We start from the raw sequence: 26990 nt of genomic DNA on the forward strand, positions 1-26990 counted from the left end.
GACTCTTTGTGTACCAAATTTCATTTAAATCGGTCCAGTAGTTTTAGCGTGAAAGCGAGACAGACAGACAGAGTTACTTTCGCATTTATAATATTAGTATGGATTATTTTTTAAAATAGTTAACCATACTATATATATAGCTACATAAAACAATTTTTTCGAGCAAAAGCTAATATATTTTACCCGAGTGCCCAAAACAGGAGTGTTATGGTTTGAATATCATTTATTTCGTTAATACGATAATATATAAACTTATACATTAGTCCGTTTATGTATGTATTTTTTAAAAGTTCAAACAGTCACTTTGACGTAGCATTTTTTAAATTATTATAAGTCAGGAAACTGTAACTCACGACTTATCTCGCGCTGATTTAGGCAGTCATCGTGGACATTTTTTGTGACTGGTTTTTAAGATTGAAAGTAGACAAAGTACAGAATTTACTTTCACAATTTATATATCAGTAGCATAGAATAAGTCAACAGGAATAATAAGTAACAATAATACCCATCAGTTTGCATTGCAATTGTTTGCTGTAATATACATCAAACCTTCACCTCGTAAGAAGAGGTCTCAGCTAATCTAGTAGGTTAAATTACAACAGCCTGTATATTTATACCGCCTATTTAAACTAATTTAACGGTTACTTATTAGCATCTATAAAGATATCAAACGACAAAAATGTACAAGTGACAAGTTATTGATAGATTTATTTATCGCAAAACGTATTTTTTTATCATTACACACTTACTTTTAAGTCCACGTGTTATTCGAAGGACATTTTATAGTGCACAAACACAATTGAAATCCGATGGGAAGGCAAACACTACTGGAATTATTTCAGGCGCATGATACGGCTATTTTACGTGCTTTCCGAGGCACCGGACACTTCCAACTTTAACTGAGATTTTTTTGACTGAAAATCCCAATAACTTTTTATCGGCCCAACCTAGGGATTGATCCCGGAACCTCTTATATAATACTAGACCAACCAGTAAATTTTCTATGTGTGTCATGTAAAATCAAATCATGTAATTGAATTTTAAATCTAAAATTTCATGCAACTGATCCGGCGGGAATTTGCACACTTTCGGTGCTGGTGTCAATACTAGATAGAATTGTACTATTGTGTTTTATAAATATATCCAAACGAGGCTAGTTTAAAATAAATGCCTAAACTAGTTACCTAATGTTAATAAATTATCAAAATACAATACAACCTTTTCGCAGCTAATCATGAAATGTGAGATGTAACATTTACACAAATATTCTCCTCAAGAAGAGGGAAGGCCTTTAGCAAGGGGTCATTAGCTAAATAAAACGAGGCAAAAATAATAATAATATTTATTTAATAGTAGAATAATATTATGTATTTGTAAGGGTACCTCGGTAGATATATCTACTAAGTTTGCCTCGAAAAATTCCTTCTAACCTCGAAATATCCCTCAAAAACATTAAGTTTACAACTAATTAAATATTAAAAATTAGTGATTTCATCTGAATAATTTTGGGCGACAAAAACCCTTGATATAGTTTACTTTGAAGTTAATGAAGATAAATTCACGGTTTTATATTTATAAAAAAAAACATACATATGTAGTCAATATGAAACAGACACAAAAAATATGGTCTTACAAAGTTTACCGTTACATATATTTAGTAAATTACGTTTTAGTTTGTGATAGGATTTGATGTCAGAATTCTAGTCGAAATTAATGAATGAAAATTACATAATTTATTTACATTTTGTTATGCCATGAGACAAAACGATCATTACTTACCTATTAGAAAAATAATAAATATCTGAATTGTGATGAAAACTTTCAAACTAGAATGAAATAAAAACGACATAATTTAAAACGTTATTTTTAAATGAATAACTTACAGTATTATTCTGAAAATTCACAGCAGTATAATACACTTTTAAGTCTTTACAGTCAAACATTGTTTTAGTGAGCAGCTTGTTTTGTTTATTTTATGTAAAGATTGATGTGATACCATGTCTGGTCAGATTACGTTGATCGCGGGTAACGCGGCAGCCGCCCGCAGGCGATGCGCTCTTTATCAACTTGAAAATATTTTTTCAACTTCCTTTAAAATTATTGCATGCATTTATAACCTGTAATCTTTTATTTCACTTCTTAGTTATTAGAAATAATATAATTTATAATGAATATCCAAATGATCTTAGAGTACATATATGTTAAACATACATTATCTTTTTTTCGGATTTCTATTGTTCCATCACTTCTAACGTAAGGGTAATGTTTGATTTAATTAGGAGTTTATTTTTCTTATCAATTTAAAATAAAAGATAACGTTCAGATATATTTAAGAGTTTAAACTAACATTTCATTCAAAATACCAGCAGAATATCAATTCCCACAATATCGCTTAAAACATAGGCTCATGTGGCTTAAATTATAATATGTCTTAAATAATCCTCTTAATCTCAAATACAATATAAAATTACTTTCTAAATATAATAAAAAAAAAATTAAAAATGCATCAAGAAGTTTATTAATGATCAATATTTATCGAAAGATAACACCTATTATGAACAACGAAGATTAGTAAATAAAAAGTTGTTTATAAAAACGAGCTCGACAGAACAACCACTCATTAAAAACTAATTAACTTGAGAATTCGTATCAAGATTCATTGCACATGCCTCTGCGCAAATCGTCGCGCACTTCAAACCAACGCACTTAACTAAAGTATCAATAACTGTCATTATTCACAATCACGATACTATCATCTCTTTTACGCATCGCCATCGGTAATTACAACATTACTTACATCCCTTTCGAACTCATTAATTTGAACCAATGTTCGTAAAACACCGCTCATTCCATTTCTTTCACGCCGAAACAACAGAAAATCGCGACTTAGAGACATGACTCCGTCTCCCTCGCACGCGTTTGATGTGCCTTAAAATAAAGTCGTTCTTTGAAATTTTCTTTTTAAATTTAAAACGAAAGCTACTTTTTTCGGATGACAAGTCAAAAGTATTTAAAATCGTTTTGAAATTGGATGTGTCCCTCGACACGACGGGACTCGTTAAGGCTCCGGCGCGTGTTTTTCGACAAAAAAGAAAATAACGCAGGCGGGAAAGAGAGGTTCAACGGAGGCTTTTTATAGTCGTTGTCCCGATGCGCTCGCGCACGGAAGTATCGGAGCTTCAGGATCGCTCCTAATCTCATTCTCATAAAAAGCTCACGCATATATTGACGCGTTATCATTAGTTTTGAATTTGGAAATTTGTTTTTTTTTTACAATGTGCTACGAACGCGCTGTGAGGTTGTATAGGTGTTAAATTATGTTGGGCACGTGTTGTTTATGGTTGCTTTTATGGCTAGAATATGACATTAATTTAGTGAAGTTTTATGAATAGGGTTGTTATTGAACAATCATTGGGACTTCTTCTTTCGTATTGTGTGGTCGTGTTTATTTATAATTAATTTAATTTTTATAATTAATTAAATATGGAGTTTCATTAATAGTGTGTTCAAGTGACTATATTTAAAGTTTATATTTTTTGTTAAACTACAATTTTTCAAAATGTTTCTAAGGTAAGATATCAATTATTATTTTTAATTTATTATTTTATAAAACACTTAAATATATATAGTTCGGATACCAATGCTGTCTAAATAAGTTTATAAACAAATGATTACAATATTACATCCATCATTTTATACTATATATGGACATATATATTTCCAAAACATAGCTATATCCGTCGGTATTTTTTTACATTTTTAAGTTTTTTTTTAATAAATAAATTTTTATAATTAAATCTTAATTAGATTTTCAATCATAGTAAACATAAACGCCTACACTATTTTTATTATTTGGAAGCTTGTTTTTTGTTCTTAAGTTGTTATGTATCAATAATTATTAATAACAATCCAGATCAATTATGACATACTAATATGAAGGATTACGAACTCTAAATAAAGGTACGCGTTTATTAATTTTGATATGATTAGATAAGGCTTTTAAACTTATTAATATTATGAGATATGTAATTACTAATTACCATTAATACCACTAATTAACTCTAATACATACATCAGTTTTACTTATATACATATATACATACATTGATTTGTTTTCCCACACTGATATATAAACTCTTTTTGTTTAATTTAACAGTTTCATTACTGGCTGGTAAAAATATCTTTCAAAATTCGAATGACATTTATTATTTGATTTAAAATCAACGTCGAAACTCCTTTGGTATTTTTCCTATTTACTACAATTTGTATTTGCATTTCCACCCTTGAAGGATTCACAATCTATAATATATTTATTCATACCTAAGATACTGGCTGGCAGTACTGATTTATATGGAAATAAAATGGAAAATATTTATATTGTATGTATAATAACGTAACGAATACATATGAAATAAGTGAACAGTTACAAACTGCAAACTCTTCTATGCCAATTTACTAACTTTTTAAATATGATTTTATTTTTTCATTATTTTTCTTATTGTGACAAGCGTTAGTTGCTATTTATAGTTAACTTATACAATGATAAATGAAATTAATTTATATTTCATTCTTCTTCTTTGTGAATTTATTTTTTAATTAGCTTTGTTAAGCTTAAGTTATCGTCCAGATTAAATAAAATTAAATAATTTATTGCGAATAATTGTTTAGAAACTTAATACATATATTAATTATTTAAAATTTAAACATCCTACACACATATAAAATTGAATACCGAATATTTTACTAGAACGTAATTTCTATCAACAAAGTTATATTACATAGATATTTAGTTACGATGTATTCTAATTCAAAATATAAATATTTCGTAACTGTGACGTTTTGCTTACAAAAAATATGTTTTGATAGCAAGAAATATAATTCCATTCGGAGATGTAAAGACGCTGAAAATCAATCCTATTGTTACTTAAGTGTTAACTGAGTACACGCTCTACGACGTCTGGCAATTTCATAGCATTTTCACCTTATATGGAAGTATTATAAGCTCTAAATTTGCATGCATGTCATATTTAACGCGCCTAGATTGTTAGGTAAATTTAACAAACATAACCTTGTATAAAAATAAATATCAACAACTATTACGTAGCGCTATTTTCATTTTATATAAAGCTTTATTTAATTTAGAACGAATATTTTCTTAAGGAAAAAAATATATTTGATAAAGTAACAAATTTTACTAAATTACGTATCGTCTCTGTTTTTGTTCATAAAAAGTTAATCTTACAAAAAAACGTTACCTAAATAAATTGATTAGAGACAAGTCAAATAATTAATTGCAAGACATATGCTTAAAACCTCGTACGTAAATATAATTTATAAGTGTGTATATAATTTATTAGTTTGTATTTTATATGAATACAAATTGTATAGTTTTTTTTCTTTTAATTTTTATTGAACATCAAAACAAGAAGTAGGCTCGTAAAACACTTTTGAATCGATAATTTATAAGGTTAATTTTAACATTAAATTGACATTCGCAAAAGTTCTCATGTAGGAAGTATTAACGATTATTTAACCTTCTTATGTTATTTAATTACATAAATAATAACGTATATAGCGAAACATCATTAAAATTAATTATAAAAACTTATTAATCATTCTGTTAGGACGACTCAAAATCGGTGATTATTGTTAAAATAATCTATAAAAAACATCACTAAAACAACAAAGAGTATAGAAGTACGATTCAAAGTCTATGCTTTCAAAATCAACAAAAAAATTAGGAAATAAAACATCTGATCATCTATCTCGACTTTACTGTTGTTGGAGTCGATCGACTACGTCGATAGAGAGCGATCGGTCGGATAAAATGTTTCGATCGTCATTATGTCAAATCTCGCCGACTTTTGACAGAATTATCGTATGTAATCAAGTAATCACGTCAATTGTTGTAACTGCTGAGAAATGCTTACAAATCTTACGATGACGCTGAGCCGAAATCTCCTAGTCGAAATACCGATAACGTTATTTTAAATACTTGACGTATGTTCAGTTTAAAGTCATTTATCTAGATAAAATGTTTGTTATAACACTAAAAACCTAATTATAAATACATTTAACATTAAACTTTAATTAACAAATGCCATAAATAGAATTTATCGAAAGCCTATTTTATAAAAAATATTTCAAGTTCATTATTTCATAAAATTATAAGCGCACTTAAATTAAACTTAGATTACCCTGTAAATTAAAATAGTAATTTGATGTATAAACATAAGTACAATCATATAAAAAAAAAATTTTTTTTTTTAGTTTTGTTTTTCAATCGAAATTAATGATTTTTTATCTAAATTATTATTACCCAATAAAATAAAGTTATGTTGTTTTTTTTTTACTTTATTTTAAACACGTTGTAATATATTAAACGTGATCAATAAAAAAAGATATAAAATTACATTGCATTGATTTGTAAACGAATTAATGGAATACGTCACTCAAAATCAATACTTTTCCAAACTCGAAAAAAGACTCATTCAAAATACCAAGTTCAAAACCAATTTCACATTTCGATAGATCATTAGAACACGTGTTCGAACAAAGAAATGTTGAGCACAAACTAACTTATCTCAGAAGAATTTACACGGTCTGAGTTGGAATACCGTGAAATGTCCACGTTTCATGCTCCCAACGTCCAACTATTTAAGGAATGTTAAGTTTTTATTCCAACACGTAAATGGTAATGCATTACAATGATCTTTGAACTTCATTCACAAAAACTTTGACGAAACGAAATATACGAAACTAATAAGATTGTGATGAGGAAATCTTCGAAATCTTGGATATCTATTTAATTTATTCTATAAAAAGTTCGAATCCTTTCTATGTGATGCTTTACCCTTGATCTTTTTGTCTAGTTCAGGTGTGAATAACTATAATAAAAATGCATGAGTCTAGAACTCATAACAAAGTATCTCAAATTAACTTTAAACATTAGGTATGTAATTTCAATTATAATTTTTAAATATATTACAAAACAAATTGTACGTTTTTTTCTATTAATCGTATTTTCAAGTTGATAATTTTTTCCTTAAGGTGCACCATGACCTTGTATAGTCATAACATTTTCTTTACCCTCTTTTTGAATCAAACTAACTATGAAAAAACATTTAGTAATAAAAAACTAATAACTGTAATTCTGAATACCATTACTCTGATCGAAACCAAAACAAACAAGCACAATTCAATCAAATTAATAAAGCGACGGGGGCACCAATCATTTATTTCTCACAATCGACTAAAAAGCCGAATAAAACTTAATGGATACAAAAAGGACTCCCAAGTGAGATGAAAAGAGCCGCGCGGTGCGCCGACGCATGTTAACATACGAAGTTAGCTACTTCCTTTATTGTTAATATAAGCAAAAAGAAATGTACTTAATAGGTTATAAGATTATGTTTCACTGAGACTGACTGATTCTTATAACGACCCCCCGCGCTATAAACTGTGCAATCAGATAATTTTACCCTTAATTTCCAATGCAAATTAAAGATTAGCTTTCTTAATAAGAGATTAAGAATTAAATATTTAATGGCTGTATATTTTTTCACTCCTTTACGATTTTTTGACAAATTTGTTTATATTATATATTTATATAAATATAGAATCTTTCGCTGAATTAACTGTGCCATTTTTCATAATGATTATGAATTACTTTGTATCCCATGTCGTCAAGTTGTTATAAAGTTTGGATTAATTACAGAATAGAAAATACCATTATAAGGGAATTAATTATATTGTCTCGATTAAACATATTCTTTATAATATTTTATTTAATGCTATTAATTTTAATTTCTATCAACTTTCCTTTCAAATACAATACTAATACAATTTTATAATGTATTTTATATAATAAAATTGTTATTGTTATACTTAGGATTTGGTTGAAGGAACATATTCCACAACATTAACGTCGATTTATAGGGAATGCAGGAATTTGATCAATTGAGACGCACAAATAGTATACGTTTATCATCAGCACTCATCCTAATTGAAGGTTGAATGAGCCAATGTTACCACAGGCAAAAGGGACTTAACATCTTAACTCTCGATAGGTGGCGCATTTTCGATGCAAAGAATGGTTAATATTTCTTAAAGTGCTGATGTCAATGACCCTTCAGATGGTCCATTTATTCGTCCACCTAACTTTGTTATAATAAATAAATAATAATAGTAAAGAACTGAACATTTCCTATTTTAGTAATTAGTGTAATCATTCAGATATACAAAAAAAAATTATTACATATATCCTTTAAGTGCTTCATATCCAAGTATGCCATAATATTACTCGTTATTATTTTGTCATCAATATCTTTAGAGATTTAAAATATTACATTTACGTAGAACGTATCTTATAATTAGTACGATTACAAGACCAGTTCCTCGAAAGTTACATAAATGCTTATAAAATATTCAATTGGACATAAATATAGAGATCGATTATAAATATAAAAACACCTCGTGAATTACAAATCAGAGATATTATCAATGATTATAGAAATGAATGAAAAATCATCCATATCTCATTTTGTATTCCTGCGAAGGATATAGGAAAAGAAATTGTTTGCATTTAAAATGAAGTGATAGAATTTGCATTACAATAAACATCTTAAGGTAAGGCAATAAATCCAAGAGTCCTTTCCGCCGAGCGGCGCTATTACAACAATTCTAATGGTTTGCGCGTTATGTTAATATACCCTGTATCATGCCGACATACACCTGTCCGGAACACTGTATCCGCGCATTGTCTATGATCCTAGAATCGTTTATACTTTTAACATTTCCTAGATGATAAAATTTTCAGCTCAATAAATTATAATTAATGATTAAATTTATTCAGCTCATCAGGTTTCATAACCAGACTCACAGCTTACCTTGAACTCTAAATAATTGGAAAATTCATTTGCGATTACTCGTTTTTAGGCTTAAACGGCTTAGCCTAACTAAGGTTTAGGTTGTATATTTGATTGGATACACGGAAAATCAAATACACAAATTATATTAATGACAATCAATTTTGCTTATAGAAATATTTATATCTTAGTAATCATATTTAAATAAATAAACAACGTAAGTGTACTTTTTAATTAAATATTACAAAAAAAACACTTAACAATAATTATTTTATTTATTTATCATCTAGATTCGAACCAACCAAGTCAACAAAAGGCGCTAGTAAGATGCGTCGCGACCTTATAAACGCTGAAATCTCAAACCTTCGGGATCTGCTTCCACTACCTCCTTCAACTAGACAGAGACTGTCACAGTTGCAGCTAATGGCCCTAGTATGTGTCTATGTGAGGAAAATGAACTACTTTCAACAAGGTAATTTATTCATTAATAAAGGAGCTACTTTAGACAATATATCATTAGACAATTTTGTGAAGTCAAGTTTGGACAAACACCAATTATTTTTTATGTACTTATATTATGTAAATCGTTCAGCTCATACTTAATTGTGAAGGAAAACATTTGGGGGAAATCTGAATGTATCGGATGCAAAGTTGCTATATGTTGGATCCATCATTGGAGCAAATCATTGAAGCAGCTTGGAGCAATAAGATTTAGACCTTTTCATCAAAAGAAGAGAATTCCATTTATATTGGTACTATAAGAAAGATAGTCATGAAATGATAATTTCTGAATATCGTTAGTGATACTTAAGGATGGTCATGATTTGAAAAATAACGAGATAATTAATCGAGATCAAAGAATAATAAAAGTTACTAATATAATATAGTAAGAATTACCTTTTACCTTTAGACAAACCATATATTCAAGAAGTCTTAATACCATTACAACATAGTATGAACATTTGCCAACATGAGCATGATACTACGTCGTGATTATCAACCAACGATCATTAATTAACCACAAACACTATTTATTCGCATCCGCGTAAAATTTAACTCGTAAAGTTTCCCATGCTCCGAATCTTTGGCTAAGCTCATCACGTATGCCGTTATCCGTAATCTCGACCATGTTTTGAAAACGTCCCCAAACTTTTTGTTTCACCTTCAGTCACGAAAAGGCGTATTAAGACGTTTAAAATGCATTTAGTTCGCTATCTTATCTCCTGTTGCTATTACTTCACCCATAATTCCGTCTTTCTTTCTGTTTTAGTGTTCAAGAGTCACGACTTCAGTTATCAGTACCAAGAGCAACCTACTCCTACACCTAATATCGGATTTTCAAAGGTATATTTTTATTTCAAGTTTACGAGCGCTCACCGTGAAACCATAAAATCACTTGTGACATTTACAATGTCTTTTTCAGGCAATGAACGGTTTTATGATGATGATGACACAGAACGGAAAACTATTATACATATCGGAAAATGCAGCGGAATATTTGGGACATTCAATGGTTTGTGATTTCGTTATTATTGATGAATATAAAATCAAAGAAATAAATATTTTTAAAAATGTCGCTTTTGTAAATGTAATGATTTTGAATATTATTTTTATATATTTTAGGAAGATCTTTTAATACACGGCGACAGCGTATATGACATAATAGATAGACAAGATCATCAAATGGTCCAAATGGAACTAAACAGAGGGAGCAACGGAGAGACTGAAAATGTACCAAAGACTAGGCATTTCTTCTGTAGGATGAATGTTTCGAGAAACGCAAGACGCCAGATGAGATTTGGTGACCAAAAAGTAAGTGTTCCAATGTGATGCGCCTATTAGATAGCTTAGATTTTTTTTCAAGACAATAGTTAAGAAAACTTAGTTTAGTATAAAACAATAAACCGTCCCAGCTTCGTACGGGTATAATAAAGGATTACATTAAAAAAATTATCAAAATACATATTGGCTTAAGCGACGTACGCCAGTACGGCGTCGTAATGTTTTTTCGAGATCTTCAACATTTATCATCATTTTCAGCCAATCTACTCAAACCTTAATAAAATTTTACAATCAAAGTTTCCTCATAATTCGCTTCGTCTATAAGCAACCTTTGGTAGTTTTTAAGATTATAGCGTTCACAGAGTTTTATAATTTTATAATATTTACAATTTATAATTAATCGACTTTATAAAAAAAATCTTATATCTCCATATTCTAATCAAAGTCCGAATTTAACAATAATTTACACTTAATTTAATTATAAAATAATTATTATGTTTTAGGTAGTTTTAGTTCGAGGCCACTACGTGTCATATTTACCGTTATGCAGTCGAAATGAGCCAGTGTTCCTAGCATCGTGCACTCCGCTGGCTATGCCTGAGACTCGTGAATGTGTGGTACATGGTGCCACTAACGTATTTACAACAATACATGCCATGGACATGAAAATACTACACATAGATACGAAGTAATTTTTTTTAAATTTTTGACGAAGTTGAAATAATACATTTAAATAATATAAACAGAAAAAAAAAGATTTCACACTTTATTTTATTTTCTTGAGATAATTACATTTTTTATGTGCACTAATCATGCAATTTCCTTTCAGCGGCGAATGGTACTTGGGATGGAAAAAATCAGAATTAGTGGACATATCGTGGTACCAAATTCTACACTGGGATAGTTTACGGGAAGCTCAAACCAAACATAGATTAAGTGAGTTCATTCATGTATTAGTTCTTAATAATCTATTATTTTAACATATTCAAAACAGCTACCGGGATCAAAATATTCGCTTTTCAAGTGGAACTCGTAGCTCGTCTAATTATGAGCTATTTCCCACCAAATAATAATACTTTGATGATACTGTTTTTACGGAACGAATAAATGAGGTTTTCATGTTTTTGCTCGTTATACTTGGAGGTAGGGCTTTGTGGAAGCCCGTCTGGGTAGGTACCACCCACACTCAGCAGATATTCTACCGCGAAACAACAGTACTTAGTATTGTTGTGTTCCGGCTTGAAAGATGAGTGAGCCAGTGTAACTACAGGCACAGATGACATAACATCTTAGTTCCCAAGGTTGGTGGCACATTGACGATGTAAGGAATAGTTAATATTTCTTACAGCGCCATTGTCTATGGGTGTTGGTGACCACTTACCATCAGGTAGCCCTATGCCATAAAAATAAAATAAAAAAAATGGGATAGAAAGCATTTCATTTAATTACAGTATCCATAAAAGAACGTGCCCATATTCCATCAAATGCTTCATTTACCCACCTGTATTCCAATTACAAAAATATAAAACATCTTTTACAAAAAATATTGTACAAATGAAAATATATCATTTACGTAAACTTGCAAGCACTTTTGAATCAAAATTGTACAATGTTATATTAAATTTGAAAATAACTAACAGAAATATATATTCTATTAAAAAGAACCGGCAAGAAACTCGACTAGTTTATCTTTTCGGCTAATTAAATGACATCCTTATATGTATTAATTAAGCAGTAATGATCATAGATCAAGCTTAACACAATTTAAATATATACACATAGTTGAGTCTTACGATTTCATAATATGAATGCATTCAAATAAATTAAATTTTTGTGATTGGAATACAGGTGGGTAAATGATAAAATGATTATTGTATTTACAGTAATTTAATTAGAAAACATGAGATACGTAACAGTACCTTTACTTAATTAATATGTTTGTATACGAATCATGTCCGAGTGGAATGGTAGCAATGCAAACCGCGTTTCCGTGCTAAATTGCTATGCCGATCCTTAAAGGAAGATAATTATGTAAGTTTGTTAGTCCATTACAGAATAGCCGGTACCGGACAAAGATTAAATTTTAATATATCGTACATTTAATTTTTGTAAAATTTATACTTTGTATTGAGACGGATTCAAAGCAAGAATAGTTTAAGAATATTTTTAAAATACTAGAAATATATTATAAATAAAATCAATACATCGATATTTTAAACGTATAAGGTCATATTTCACTCTCAACTTGACTTTTTTCAACTATAAGGCCTCTATTGAGCTAGAAGGTAACCGATTATTGTCGGTATATTGAAGCATACTTTAGGCGTTTAGAGTATTATTACAATCTTTTTCAAATGAGTTCTACAAATATCATAACGACTTTTGAAAAATAAAGAAAAAACCATTTGTTACAGTAACTCAATCAGATCAAGATAAATGCTGCATACTGCTGGTGAAGTTGCAGCAACGAAGCGGTCAGTTCCTTTGGATACACATGGTGTTACAAGTGAAAGATGCTGCTGATACTCCTCGACAATTCATTGTTGCTACCAATCAGGTTCTAAGGTAAACTAGACTTTATCATTGTCTGTTATATCTACGTCTTATTAGCAGACCGAAGTCCATTCGTGCTGTAATCTCTTCACTTTCGGTATTATTGGTAAAACATATTTCACGTTGCAAACGAACATTATATCGTAATGATAACATATCTTAGAAGGAATACATGTGTGTCGAAATTAAAATGTGATTAAATAAATATATCGAAAAAAGAATCCCGTATTTTGTCACCCTCAGAAGTGATATGATTTTTTCAAAATAAATAATGTAATTAGGACTCGAATCACATAAATAGTGAACTACTAAGTACAGACATTAAGAAATACGTTGATATATTCAATTCATTTTTATTAAATATTTTATTATTTAACTAAGGGTAACTTAAATATAACAGTGAGTTCCGTGTGCGGGTTTTTATTCTATGTAGAAGATATTGATAATACGATTCAATTAATAAAATAATATTTATCTTAACAGTGAAGAAGAAGCATCGATAATGCTGGCTAACTCGTGGCTGTATCAGTATTACGGTTACCAGAACCAACCTTGTGGTATGCTAGATCCTCGATGCCAAAAATTCTTCCGACGAGAACCATGCTATCCTGATCCATACCAAGAGTATCAATATGTAGAGAGCACGGAGGTCGATTACACTGGATACCATATGACACCTTATATTCAGAAAACTGATGAGTACGGATGCGAAAGGATTTATACAGATAGGGGACCGGTGGACTATTCCACTCATTCTCCACAGTCTACGATAAGTGAAGAGAGGTGAGTTGATTAAACAGACCAGTATTACAAAGACATAACGTGTTTAGTTATTAAGATAATTATTATATAGTATTGTATTATATCATGTAATTATATAAATATATACACATGGCTGAGTCTTACGATTTCATAATATGAATGCATTCAATTCAATTTTATTCACAATTTAAGAAATGTATTCAATAAAAAGTGACAATATATATGAATATAAACATACTAAATAAAAATTCGTAGATCGCTTATACAGCAAATATTTAGTATCCAACAGCGTCTTACATTACTAAAAAACAAACAAACCCACAAGGTCACGTCACACAATTTGTATTCGTCATGTCACAGCGAGGGAATATAAATAAGAAAATCATCACCCTGTCCGTCCGTCTGTCCATCCGCGTAATTTGACACCTTTCATTACCATATTTATTGTGGAGTCGCCATCACCACAACACATTTACATTTTTAACACGGACTATAACCCTAAATTCAACGGAATAGGATTCAAAGTTCAATTAATAGTTAGAAACGTGTACGGATATTCGTTAACGTTAACCAAATACGATGAGTTGAAGAGAAAAAGGTCGTAAATCGAATCTCAATGTACACTACAGTAATAGTTATGACAGTGTTGAACTTGACCTTACAAAATTAAATACATATTTACAAATCCTTCTATATTTGGTCAAATAATTAAGAAATAATACATAATTTATATCTTTATTCCTAAAAGGTTATTGAACCCCACATATAGACTTGCTATTGTATTGTACTCTTTAATACAAAAATATATTAGTATATATTTATAGATAAAATAAATATGAGCACATTTATAGAAATGGAACTTTCTCGAATAACTTGCCTGCCGATGATCGAGTTTCAAATCATAAGACAGATCACTAAGCGACGGAATCAAAACTCGGTTTAGGCTGCTTTTTAAAATACCGAACATCGATTTACACTAAAGCTCTCCAATCGTGGCTTACTATTAAATTGGACTACGAGAAAGGATTCTCTTCAGTACTGATGAGAGTGCACCTGTTTTAGCAATCATTTTTGTATACTATAATGTCTCCACGTAGTTCTATTCTTCGAAACATCTGCTGTAGCCGGAATTTCGATCAACATAGAATGTTCTTTTTATATTTGATAAAGTACCACTGATGTAAATAAATGTATTATCATTTATTTAATATTTTTGTAATTAGAATGTTTTTTCTCTCTAGGTCACCTTTACACTACGACGCTCCAGACGTGGTCATCAACAGCAACATGTACATGTATCCTATGCATGCAAAAAGAGAATACTACGAGCAGTATCCGCATACTCAATACAACTCACAAGAACCTTGCTCAAGTGGAACAATTGAAGGTACGTTATAGATAACTTATTTTCGTCCGCAACTTCGTCTGCCCGTCCCAATGGGGGAGTCAGAATGTCCTTTTCTGTACCCTAGACAAAATTACATGATATGATGGTTGAGTAGTTAAGCTATTAAAACGTAACAAATAAACAAACTTACTTTCATCTTTTCAACCTTACAAATTGCAATACAGTTTCATCGTCAACAAAACGTCAATGGTCTCGAAACTCATCCAATGTTCTTAATTTAAGGTGATCTAATAATAAAAAATATTAATTCTATCTACGATTATTTGGGTAGTAAAGCTATTTTCCATTTTCCTTCAAAGAATTACATTTTTTTCATTGTTAGCCAAAATTATTGCTATCGCCAGTTCCGGAAAGTACAAGCCCCTGGGATGAACCGACAAAACGACTCAGTAATTACTAATATATCGAATTTATGTGCATATAAAAATATTGCAATTTTATATTAAATATATTTTATTGTAACGTCGTGCTTGAACAATGCAATAAAGATTATAAAAAAGTTTTACAGAAAAACAAACAATTGCTATTATATTCAATAAAAGTTAAACTTTTAAAAACTGGCTGGTAAGGGTTTGAAGCCCGTTTGGGTACCACCACTTATATTTTCAATCGCTAAGCGATACTCTTATTGTTGATTTCCGATTTAAATGGTGAATGCGGTGGTTGGTGGCCCATTGGAAATTGAAGGAATAATTATATTTTTTACAATGTCAATGTTTATACACCACTTACCAATAGATGGCTGCTTTGCCAGTCAAACTAGTTAAAAAAAGAAAATAACTTATATGTAGATTTATTTTCGAAGAAACTATTAAATTTCATATATTTCAAAACTTTATTTGTCCAGGTATCGATTACCCAGCTGCGAAGAGAATGCGTGTTGCGCCAGCACCTCTTAGTCTAGAAGGAACTGATGGAATGGACCGATGGAACCCCAGTCCGCCTTGGTCGGACACACTCAAAATGACCGACTACACCCAAAGGTTTACATACAACATGATACCTATGCCCGCTGAACGGACTATAGTTACTTAAATACATTTTAACTTAACCTTAAAGATTTGTTTTGTAAATATTTATAGTTATAGAATATATTTTTCATACCTAAAGGCTAGATTGTGCAATATATGAAAAAACTGTGCAATGTTCACTTACAGCATGCTTAATTTATTTTTATATAATTAATAAAATAAATTACAACAATATTAAAAAAGAAACTGAAATAAATAATTTATGTATTATAAAAAAAAAAAGACTAAATGTTTCATTTGTTTATTCAAATAGAAAAAAATATGTTATTTTATATATGAATATATATGTATTGCATGCGTACAATAAGCCTTATTTAATAATTATTTTGTTATATAATAAACTTGTATTATTGACTTAATTGCAGGAATTATCAGTATTTTAATTTATGTAATTAATAGTTAATCATAAGATAGTATTTTTAGTATTAAGAAAACATTTCCGTCCAAATACATTTCATTTCATTCCAAAGGAATAATTTAAAAGGAATAATTTAAATTATTTAGTATAATTTTTTGTAAATATTTGTATGTAAATTTACTTTTCTGTACAGTATTATTTAAGCTAGCCTAAATAAGCAGCCTATTATTTAAGGTACTATAAGATAGAATAAGATAAGGTATTATCAAATAAACAGATTTAAACATAGATCAACTTTTATTTACCCCTTTATCAATATTAATGATATTCATACTTTGATTAAAAAATAATGAAATGGATTCTAAGAAAATAATGAAAAGGTATAAATATTTTTATTTCTAAGTAAAGAAATAATAATAAATAAACAATTTTAACTCCAATTACCCTATATTAGGATAACAATGTGTTTTCATTTACAAATTTAACTTCGTTATTTAATTTACTTTGTCAGGAACAGAATGAAATACGTACCGTTATAGAAAACATTTCTTTTTTCCTCTTCACAACATAGATAAGATATGTCCTATATTTAATAAGAGTATAATCTTCTGTATGAAAATATCTAGAACTGATAGTTTTCATAATATTAATATCATATTATTTATTTATTTAATATATAATAAATGTCTATAATATAAAAAGATATATAATATTTGAATTAAGTAACTAACTTATATATAAATTTATTATTTTATACCTATATTATATAAGCTACATATTATATTTAACTGATTCGCTGGCTAATTGGATAGCTTAAATAGGGCATTAGACTTGACTGATCACGAGATCCTCGGTTTAATCCGTGGCTCGGAAAAATACCAAGATATTGAGATATTCTTTTAATTGTTTGTATCAACGTGGAACTTGGGTGTTGGTAGTATTTATACTCCCGTGCCATGGATAGCAAGTTAAGGCGTTGGTCCTGCGAATCTCTCTCCAGTCATGTCGAATTCGCTGCTCCAACGGATTATGAAAGCGAGGGAATATATAAGTTACCTGTGTCTGCACAAATACTTGAGCACTTTATTAATATTACCTGCAGTTGTTAAGTCTCAGCAAATAGTCATCTTGGTCCAAATCGGTCAAGTCATTATCAGATTATTTACTACACTACCTTCTCTGTAAGTTCAATGACACCAAAGAGCTATTTGTGAAAATTACTTTGCATGCAATTTTATTTCCTGTTACCTTTAAAACATGTATGTTTTGCAATTAAACTTATAATATATATAGTATATTAACTATACTTCGTTAGTTCTATTAGTCTATATTTAACGTATTGAGTCTAAATAATTGTTTTTCTTTTTTATATTAGAATGCTGTACTTAGGCTGTTATGATAAAAAAGACGAATGCTTGATCGTTTCCATGGGACTATTGTCGTATCTAAGTACCAAATTTTTTATGGGTTTTAATTTTTTAAATAACTCGAAAATACGCATCATCGAACACGTTAATAAAAACATAAAATATAAAAAAAAATGTATTTAATATTTAGAAAAATAACTATATATTGAATTCAATATCTAGTAGTTAAGAGAAAATAGTTTTAGCCCGTCACTAATGACTGTTTTAGAGCTGCGAAATGTATTCTACATGCAGGTTACCTTCCAAAGCTTTCTTCAACAAATGTGAGATAAATTATACACATATATTAAGAAATAGAAATGTCCGTACCAGATTCGAATCCGTAATATTCGATGAAGAAGTATTTTTTTTTGGCAATAATTTAGGACATAACTCAAATTATTCCAGCCAATCAAATCACTGGCTATAATACATGTTTTAATTAAATATTCCAAACTTAAATTCAAATATATTTATTCAACATAGAAGTATTAAATTTATGTGTATTTAATAAATAAATATTTGTTAAATAATTTTATTAAGTGTTTGTTGTTCTTATCGTCTATATTTTGATAAAAAAAAGAAAAGAGTACATTTTTTTGTTTGCTTGTTCCCAATCGATTTGTGTCTTATATAAATTGGCCCATTTACCAATTGGCCTATAGACTGTCACCGCTGAGAACCCGTTGAAAAAATTATTTAATAACTACACGCAACTGGTAAAGTTTGACGTTTGACGAGTGTCAAGCGTAGCTGTCACACAATAAAGACAATAAAGGTGGTTTGTTTTAGTTCTTTTATAATGGACACTCTATCTAGACATATAAATGATTTAAGTATCTATGTTATATTTAGTTACATCGTTTTTAAATAACTGATATACATTTTTTAAGCCTTATATTTTAATAATTAATTTAATTTATTTTAAAGAGACGCATTTTAATCATATTTCAATCAACAGCTATTGTATAATGTAATACGTGATCATAATATACCTTATCTGTTATTGTTTCCAATTGCAAAAGATTTTTATAGTCAAACTTGAAAATTTTATGGAAACAGGTGTAGGTAGACGTAAGTTTTCACGAATTAAACAGAAAATAATAATTGATAAAATAATCGATACATTGTTATACGTTTTCAACCGTTGCATAGTAATTAATTATTATAATTCTATGGTAAATAAAATTAAAATTCTAGGCCAATAATGAAATCGAAGCTTGGATAAGGTATTATGACACCTCGTATATTCTGTTACAGTTAAACTATACTATAAATACCGTATTCATTAAATATATAAATATTTAGACTGTTCTGTAAAGAAATAACTCCAGCTCTAGCTAATATTGTACGAAATAGAGCACCTATTTGGCACGAAAACAAGAACGACTAACGTAGAACCAAAACACATTTACGAGATCTTCATTCATATTATACAACAAACAACCACTTTGTAATCAAACGTACAAAACTATCAATTAGGCGATTAATGTATTCGAATAAGTTTTGCGAATCGATTAAAATACGCCCGATTTACATTATGAGGCCGAGTATCGAACTTCCTAATCGATGCTTTAATCAGGACCATTCGTAGAAAACCTTCGCAGCTCTGATGAATTTTTCACATTTTGCCTGGAAATGTGTATATGATGTGGAGAAGCGTAGATCATCTTATAATGGTGGCGCTATAGCCGTCAAATTGATAAAAGCCGCAATCCGCGCACTTGTGGTTTAAGAAACAAACATTTTACCATTCGAATACTGTTTTTATGACATTTGATATATTTTTTTATAAATAATATGCAATACATTTCATCTTTCTTATATTTATTGAATATTATTGAATAATCACTACAATTGATTTTTTGATTTTATCAGAGGAAAACAGAACTATGATCTGTGGAAGATTTAGTAGAAAACAGCATAATTTGCGTTATGAATATTGCGTTAGAGATTTTATAATTCATAGTAGCCCAACAAAATATGTTCATAGATTATTATTAATAATGTTTTGTAAGCGCCTTCAATCGCTTTAAGCTGGTATCTTACATCTGTTTAGCGCTAACTCTATCCTAGGCATTACTATTGCAAACTTGTCCACCTGACTATTGCTACGATGAATTATTGATGCGTACAATATACTATGTGATCCATACGCTACCCTGGATTAAATATAATGGGGCATCACAAAGCAATATGAAAGTACTTAAGAAAATATTAAACTTTAGAATATAATCTGGTACAAATATTACAATGATATGCTTGAAATACATATTTTCTGAGAATGTTTTGTACAAATGTAAGGGTGTTTTTCAATAAGTAGGGTTATTTTTAATCGACTTTTGTAATCCGTTATGTTCTGAAATTAATGTCACATCTCATATTACTTGCTGTACTTAATATTTTAATGAACTATTACGTACTAGTAAATAAAGAGCATTACATTATTTTTAATAATAATGATAATTTGTTCATGCGTACATTAATTTTAAATTTCGAATACACTACGATTATTTTTTTTAATTTAAATTTAAATCGAAGGTGTGTATACAATTTTAGTTAAGTTGCAAGAACCTAATACGAAGTATTTATGATCATCATTTTTTCAATCTGGTTTCAATATTAAAATTAGACTTAATAAATTTATGTTTCATAAATTATATTACACATACCTTTTATTGTTTCAACGTAAGAGGTTTATATAATATTAAGCACTAATTAAAACAATTAATGTTCTACCTCGCATAATCTCATTCAGATTGAGAAGCGAAGCGGTTCGCATTAGCTCAACTCGTTAACGGAAAACAAATTAATAAATTATACTCTGAGCTGATCGCTTGCTCCGTGGGAATAGTTGTATTTAATTTATTTATATTATTTATCTAGGCTATGCTCTACGTGGACAGTGTTAATTTAAACAATTATAATATGTTATAATGATTAAGTTGCGTCTTAAATACAAAATGTTTGTTATGTTTACTAAGGAGTTTTGAATAAGGACAAAGTATTATAATAAAGTTTTATATGAAGAAAAACATTGCGTTTCTTTTCATTATTGTTCCATATGGACTGAAGATCGCAGGCGCGAATGTTGACAAGCTCAACTGAGTTTTATTGACTAATTTGTGTTTGCAATTCAATTTTGTACTAGCGGAGGATGTGAAGACCGCATGGAATTAGTTTGTAGGTAAAATAAGTTCTAAATGGGAGGAAGTGGATGGGATTTGACCAGTGGACCGGAGCAGTCGGATATTTAGGGACTGTTACTTTACTGAATACATTGTGTTAAGTCTTAGTTAGGGCGCTTCTGATGGCGAGAACGTTGATCTGACCTATTGTGAGTCCAATGAAACTGGCGCAATCACTTTTTCGAACGGCGTTTGGTACCAACTGCTGAAGTCTTTGTGGCCGTCTACGATATCACTGCGTGATTCACTTCGATTCAAATACAATTATTATTTGTTTTGTATCAGTATCCGGAATCCATCTTGATTCAAGCACCGATCTTTCTGCCTTAAATCAGCTTTTCCTACTTCCTCTGCGTTAATGGCAAGCCTTTGCTTGCTATAAACTTGTTACTAGGCTACGTACTGGGTAACGTTTTGTCATTATGGCACTCATGATGCACCACGTAGACCTTACCGGGATTCCGGATATTGATGAAAAAATAATAGGTAAGTTTTATTTTTAGGTAAAACTCTCTATTATTTGTTTTGTATCAATATCCGGAATCCATCTTGAGTGATGTGTTTGTAATCACCTGGTGCTAGTAACATAGATGTTATTTTATTGACACTATTGTAGAAATGAGAATGTCTAAGTAAAATAAATTACATTCATAAATATAACATTGTATTAACCGTTATAAATTACATTCAATCACACATATAAAATAGTACCTAATTTTTTTTTTAATCTTTATTTAATTAGTGAGAAAATTGATATTGACACTGATTCAATAGGTTTAAGGGAGTTTTAAACTAATACTTTTTGACAGTAATTTTGAAATGTATGCACCATATTCTACATATAGTAGACAGTTACTGGTTGCAAGATGAATATGAACGATAGATCTAATCGAGGGATGCTACTGCTGATTTCACTGACACTAGAGGAGCCTCATTATTAGCATAATTTAAAATATATTTTACCCAATCAACAATTTTTATCCTGGATGCAGGCTTAGCTATAACTCTTGCTATAATAAATAGCCGATGTCCTTCTTTAAAGTTCAAGCTCGATGCCAAATTTCATCAAATTCGGTTCAGAATGAGATACTAAGTGCTGATGATTGCAGGCTCAAACCCAGGCAAGCACCACTGAATTTTCATGTTCTTAATTTGTATTTATAATTCATCTCCGGGTTCGGCGGCGGTGTCGGAAACCTGCATGTGTCTAATTTCTACGAAATTCTGCCACATGTGTATCCACCAATCCGCATTGAAGCAGCGTGGTCGAATATGCTCCAAACATTCTCTTCAAAGGGAGAGAAGGCCTTAGCCCAGCAGTGGGAAATTACAGAATGTTACTATTGTCTGTACTGTCGGTTCAGTCGTTTGGCCGTGAAAGAGCTGCCTAGTAATGTTTCTTAGAGATTAGACACAAAAATTACCATTTCATATTTAAAAAAATTAAAGTATTACTTACTTTGAAATTAAAGTATATAATAAATAATATATATAATCCCTTTTTACGATTTTACGGTTGGATATAAATAAAACTCATTTTTTTACCCAACCCGTAAATAGGAAGTGTGATTCTATTCGAACAATCTGCCTTAAAAATATGTTTTAATCTTAAAAACCATAAACATATTTACGTTTCTTTTAAAACATAAACTTAATACGAAATACAAAAATGTTGTAAATGATCATTAACTCAAAACCTCTAACAAAAAACATATATTTAATTGCCTTAAAAAAATATTAAAACGGCGTTAAAACTTTAGAGGTAGTCAAATGCAATGCATACGACTCGGAAGGCAGAATACTTTACAATGTGTCAGATAAAAATGCATTAAAATGCGGTTTACGGCATAACCAACGATCGTGATAAATATTCATGCAAATATCCATACATCCTGGATTCTTTGTAAAAAGGAAAATAAGAATGTCGATGGATTATGTGCCATTACCGGCACTTCATTGTTCTTAGTGGAGGGTTCTTTGAAACAGCCCAACTATGTTTGGAACAGAATTTAATTTTCCTTAACTCCATCGAAAAATACCGCCTTATAATGCTTACCCTTTTTTTTGGTCGTGTAAATTTTAATAACAATAATAAATTTGCCACACTAATTTCTAGAGCGATGCGTTTATTATCTGTACTAGTAATTAATTACTTTAAGCATATATTCTGCAAAATGAAATGTTTATATTATGAGAAATAGACTTTAAAAAGTATTTTTAAAAAAATTATGTTTTGTTATCAAAACTTGTAGGCTATACGAATTTTATTAACGAACATTTATTATTTTTAAAATCATCGAAAACGAATTTCTATTATATTTTATTAATATTTAAAATAACTCTTACAATATTTAGGCAGCGAAGTCTTTCAAATAAGAGATTTTGGTAAAATAAAATCATCTAAATAACAATTCAACAACACGGAAATCACAAACTACAATTGAAATACAAAAAGGAAAAGATAATAAATATTATATTATAATGCAAAAACCATTCGCCTTCATCGATTAAGCTCTGTTTACGATAATATCTTCACTATGAATAATTTCATCAGTTCTCGAAATAAATTTAAATATAATAAGCGTTTAATTTAAATATAATAAGTAATTATTTTATTTATAGAAAACAATTAGTTTTATGAAACGCATGTGTGCAGAAACTCACGATGTGTCGGAGATACCTTTCATGGTTCGGTCTAGCTTTTATTTAAAGTGTTGTATTTTATTTCATAAATAAATACGTCAGGGTTCTTTTTCAATAATAAAAACGTAAAATAACCTAAAAAGGTCATTGATATTTGAAATCAATAAAATATTCGTTAATTAAAAATACAATGAACCCTCTATAGTTAGAAATAAGCACCTCAAACTTAGTTCTGCAAATGATTGCAAACCAACGATACATTTTGCTTAATAATAACAAGGCAAATAAAGCTATTGTTGATACTTATTTATTATTACGACTATTTTTATTCAAAATATCAATTCTATAATTGTATTGCCCCGTTAAAGTAATTACACGTACAATAAAAATCACCAAAAATCCAAAAAAGTACCATAATTATTATAATTAGGTCACATAATGCCAAGTCGAGTCCGCCGAAAACTCATTATGAATACTAAGTGGATTACCGTCAAAGAGACATATTCCATTAATCGTGTTAATCGAAATGAACTGATATTGAAAACAATTGACAGGGTAGCGCACGACTTGAGTACATGTTTAGTGATGCAAATGTTATCGTATTTTTTTTAAATTATCGATTAAATTAAAACTACATTTCCTATTATAGACAGAATAAAAATCAACAGTTATTGTGTTTTCTAATAAATAGGTGTTGTTGAATAGGGTTTTCTATTCAATATAGTTACAAAATTTTATACACTATTCAAATCGAGCTAAAAATATTTGTTATATTTTAATATTCAAGAATGTACGCATGTTTAAAGATTTTTCATCATAATATAATGTTTCCTATCTTATTTTATAATTTTAACTACCATTTATGATCACTGTTTATTGCATTCGCATTTATAAATTTAACAATTTTTACATTACTAATGGTATCATGTATATCCCACTGTGACAGGTTTATGCCTAGCTCAGGAGTCACGAACTTCCCTATTGTAATTATAAACTGTTTCCTTAAATGAATAATTAAATTAAATAGATGCTACTACACTAAAACATAATGAAAATATAATATTTTTTGATAATTATTAATAAAAATAAATCAAATAAAGATTATTATATTATTTGTGAAAATATACTATACCACTTAAAATATTCTTAAGTAATAAATTTGTTGAACAAAATTCTGTAATTAAGTAACAAATATCAATTATTATTTAAATATTAAATTACTATTTAGCAAGAAAACTTTCAACTACGACAATTTAAATATTTAAACAAAAAAAATACCTCTAATAAAATATTTTATTTCATAATCATCGATAAAAGTTAATTACCGCTCTAGTCATTTCATAAAACGCACGATTTTCATGTCCACTGCCACGTGTGCGCGGCGCATACACGACTCAAGCTAACACCCTGAATTTCAAATCAGTTATTAAAATTATTCTTTGTTTTCACCCTTTCTAATCGCCTTTTACGCACGCTCTTTTAACACGTGCCGGACGACGGAGGTGAATTTAAATCGATATTTTAAAAATGTGATATCGATTAAAACACAAAGGGATGTTAACGGTACGGCGGCGATTGTATCGATGTTCCTTTCGGGACCGTTAGATGTCGATTGTAGCTGGCTTTTCGGTTTTTCTTTTATGATCTCATCCTATGGAATCGGAAATTGGTACATATATAATTTTTATTTTTTTATGTATATTTTACTGAAATGATATAATGAACGTTCTACTGCATGATAATTTATCAGTATTTTTTCAATTATTACATAAATTGTATTAATACACTTTACAATGTTTTCATAATTTATTTACAGGTATTATGTAGCCAAAAAGCAATAGTTATAATGCCGTGGTCTGTTCTGAATGCTGAGTGAGTCTATCAAAACATCTTAAATCCTACAGTTATCGGCACATTGAAGTAAAAAATTATATTTTTTGCAGTGCAATGACCTATCAGCGAAAATGACCGGTTATCATTACGTGCCCGTTTACTTCACCTAGCCGTTCTAAATCAATTACAAAAAATGTAAAGAGCTGCTAAGGTTCATTTATTAAACAGCGAAAAGACACGTGAATATTAAATTGATGGGTTTGTATCTAGATAAGCAATTATTCTGACATTGAAGTATTTCGTCAAATATTCATATATTCTTTTAATGTACTATTTAGGTTAATTGCTATGTAATCTCTGAGCAACATATTGACCGCCTGTTGGATTATATTGCATAATGAAAACTTTTACGCTCATATAAATGAACTTCAGAAAATGTATACAATAAGAACTCCGCTAAATCCATGTTATTATAAGAAGAAAAAGTAAACGTACTGCAAAGTTATTAATAATTTAAAAAAATTATCCAGCGCAAACGCACGTGCAAATTATTCTCTTATAATAAAAAAAAGTAGAGACCACGTGCGTTGGGCGTGTCTTATCGTAATTATAATAACGATTATGGTGATATTGATAGTCGTGAATTTACCATAAGTAGTAAAAATTTAAATCACGTTTACATAACGTTTAACACAGCAGCGATTTGTTTTTTTCTCTTCCCTTGAAATAAATATTTAAGGTCTACTTAAGAAATAATATCATTTTGGTATTATATCTATAAGCCATTAGATATAGAATTTTCATAGTATTAAGATAAAGGAAGATTAATTCTCGTTATGTAAATGACTGGGGTAGCTATATATTTAATGTAATCTAGTAAAATTTCTGTTGAAAGTTATTTTAAGTAGAGGCTCTCCTTTATTATGGTTCTCCTCAAAGGTTTAATGATTTTATTCTGCCGAGCATGAGATAAATTTTAAAAATAAAATAGACACATGAAAATTCAATGATGTTTAGGGTTAGAGCCTATAGGGTTTTAATCTTCGGTTAATCAATGTTGTTTACACCTTTAAAGACGTATCACTTTGTATGTTACCCAAGTCAGATATTAATTTTAAATACTTAGTGATAAGTTGACGATGTAACTTTTCCAATAAAT

At 29.5% G+C, this 26990-nt stretch overlaps 1 protein-coding gene across 1 annotated transcript; it reads left to right on the forward strand.

The window, feature by feature from the left end:
* The first annotated feature begins 3155 nt into the window (after positions 1-3155).
* Positions 3156-17049, forward strand: LOC113401682 (PAS domain-containing protein cky-1-like). Its single transcript, XM_026641690.2, has 11 exons — positions 3156-3570; positions 9158-9339; positions 10138-10211; positions 10291-10380; positions 10491-10679; positions 11153-11337; positions 11479-11585; positions 13064-13214; positions 13686-13985; positions 15206-15351; positions 16220-17049. The coding sequence occupies exons 1-11, from the start codon at positions 3560-3562 to the stop codon at positions 16405-16407; spliced, it is 1623 nt and encodes a 540-aa protein (XP_026497475.2). The 5' UTR covers positions 3156-3559; the 3' UTR covers positions 16408-17049.
* The last annotated feature ends 9941 nt before the right edge of the window (positions 17050-26990 follow it).

Source organism: Vanessa tameamea, chromosome 20 (genome assembly GCF_037043105.1).
Source record: "Vanessa tameamea isolate UH-Manoa-2023 chromosome 20, ilVanTame1 primary haplotype, whole genome shotgun sequence".
NCBI classification, from domain to species: Eukaryota; Metazoa; Arthropoda; class Insecta; order Lepidoptera; family Nymphalidae; genus Vanessa; species Vanessa tameamea.

Bases quoted from the DNA above. Each gene is read 5' to 3' on its own strand.
- LOC113401682 (XM_026641690.2), top strand. The intron at 13,215-13,685 runs GTAAACTAGACT...TTATCTTAACAG, and splicing joins GCTACCAATCAGGTTCTAAG to TGAAGAAGAAGCATCGATAA. The intron at 13,986-15,205 runs GTGAGTTGATTA...TTTTCTCTCTAG, and splicing joins TCTACGATAAGTGAAGAGAG to GTCACCTTTACACTACGACG.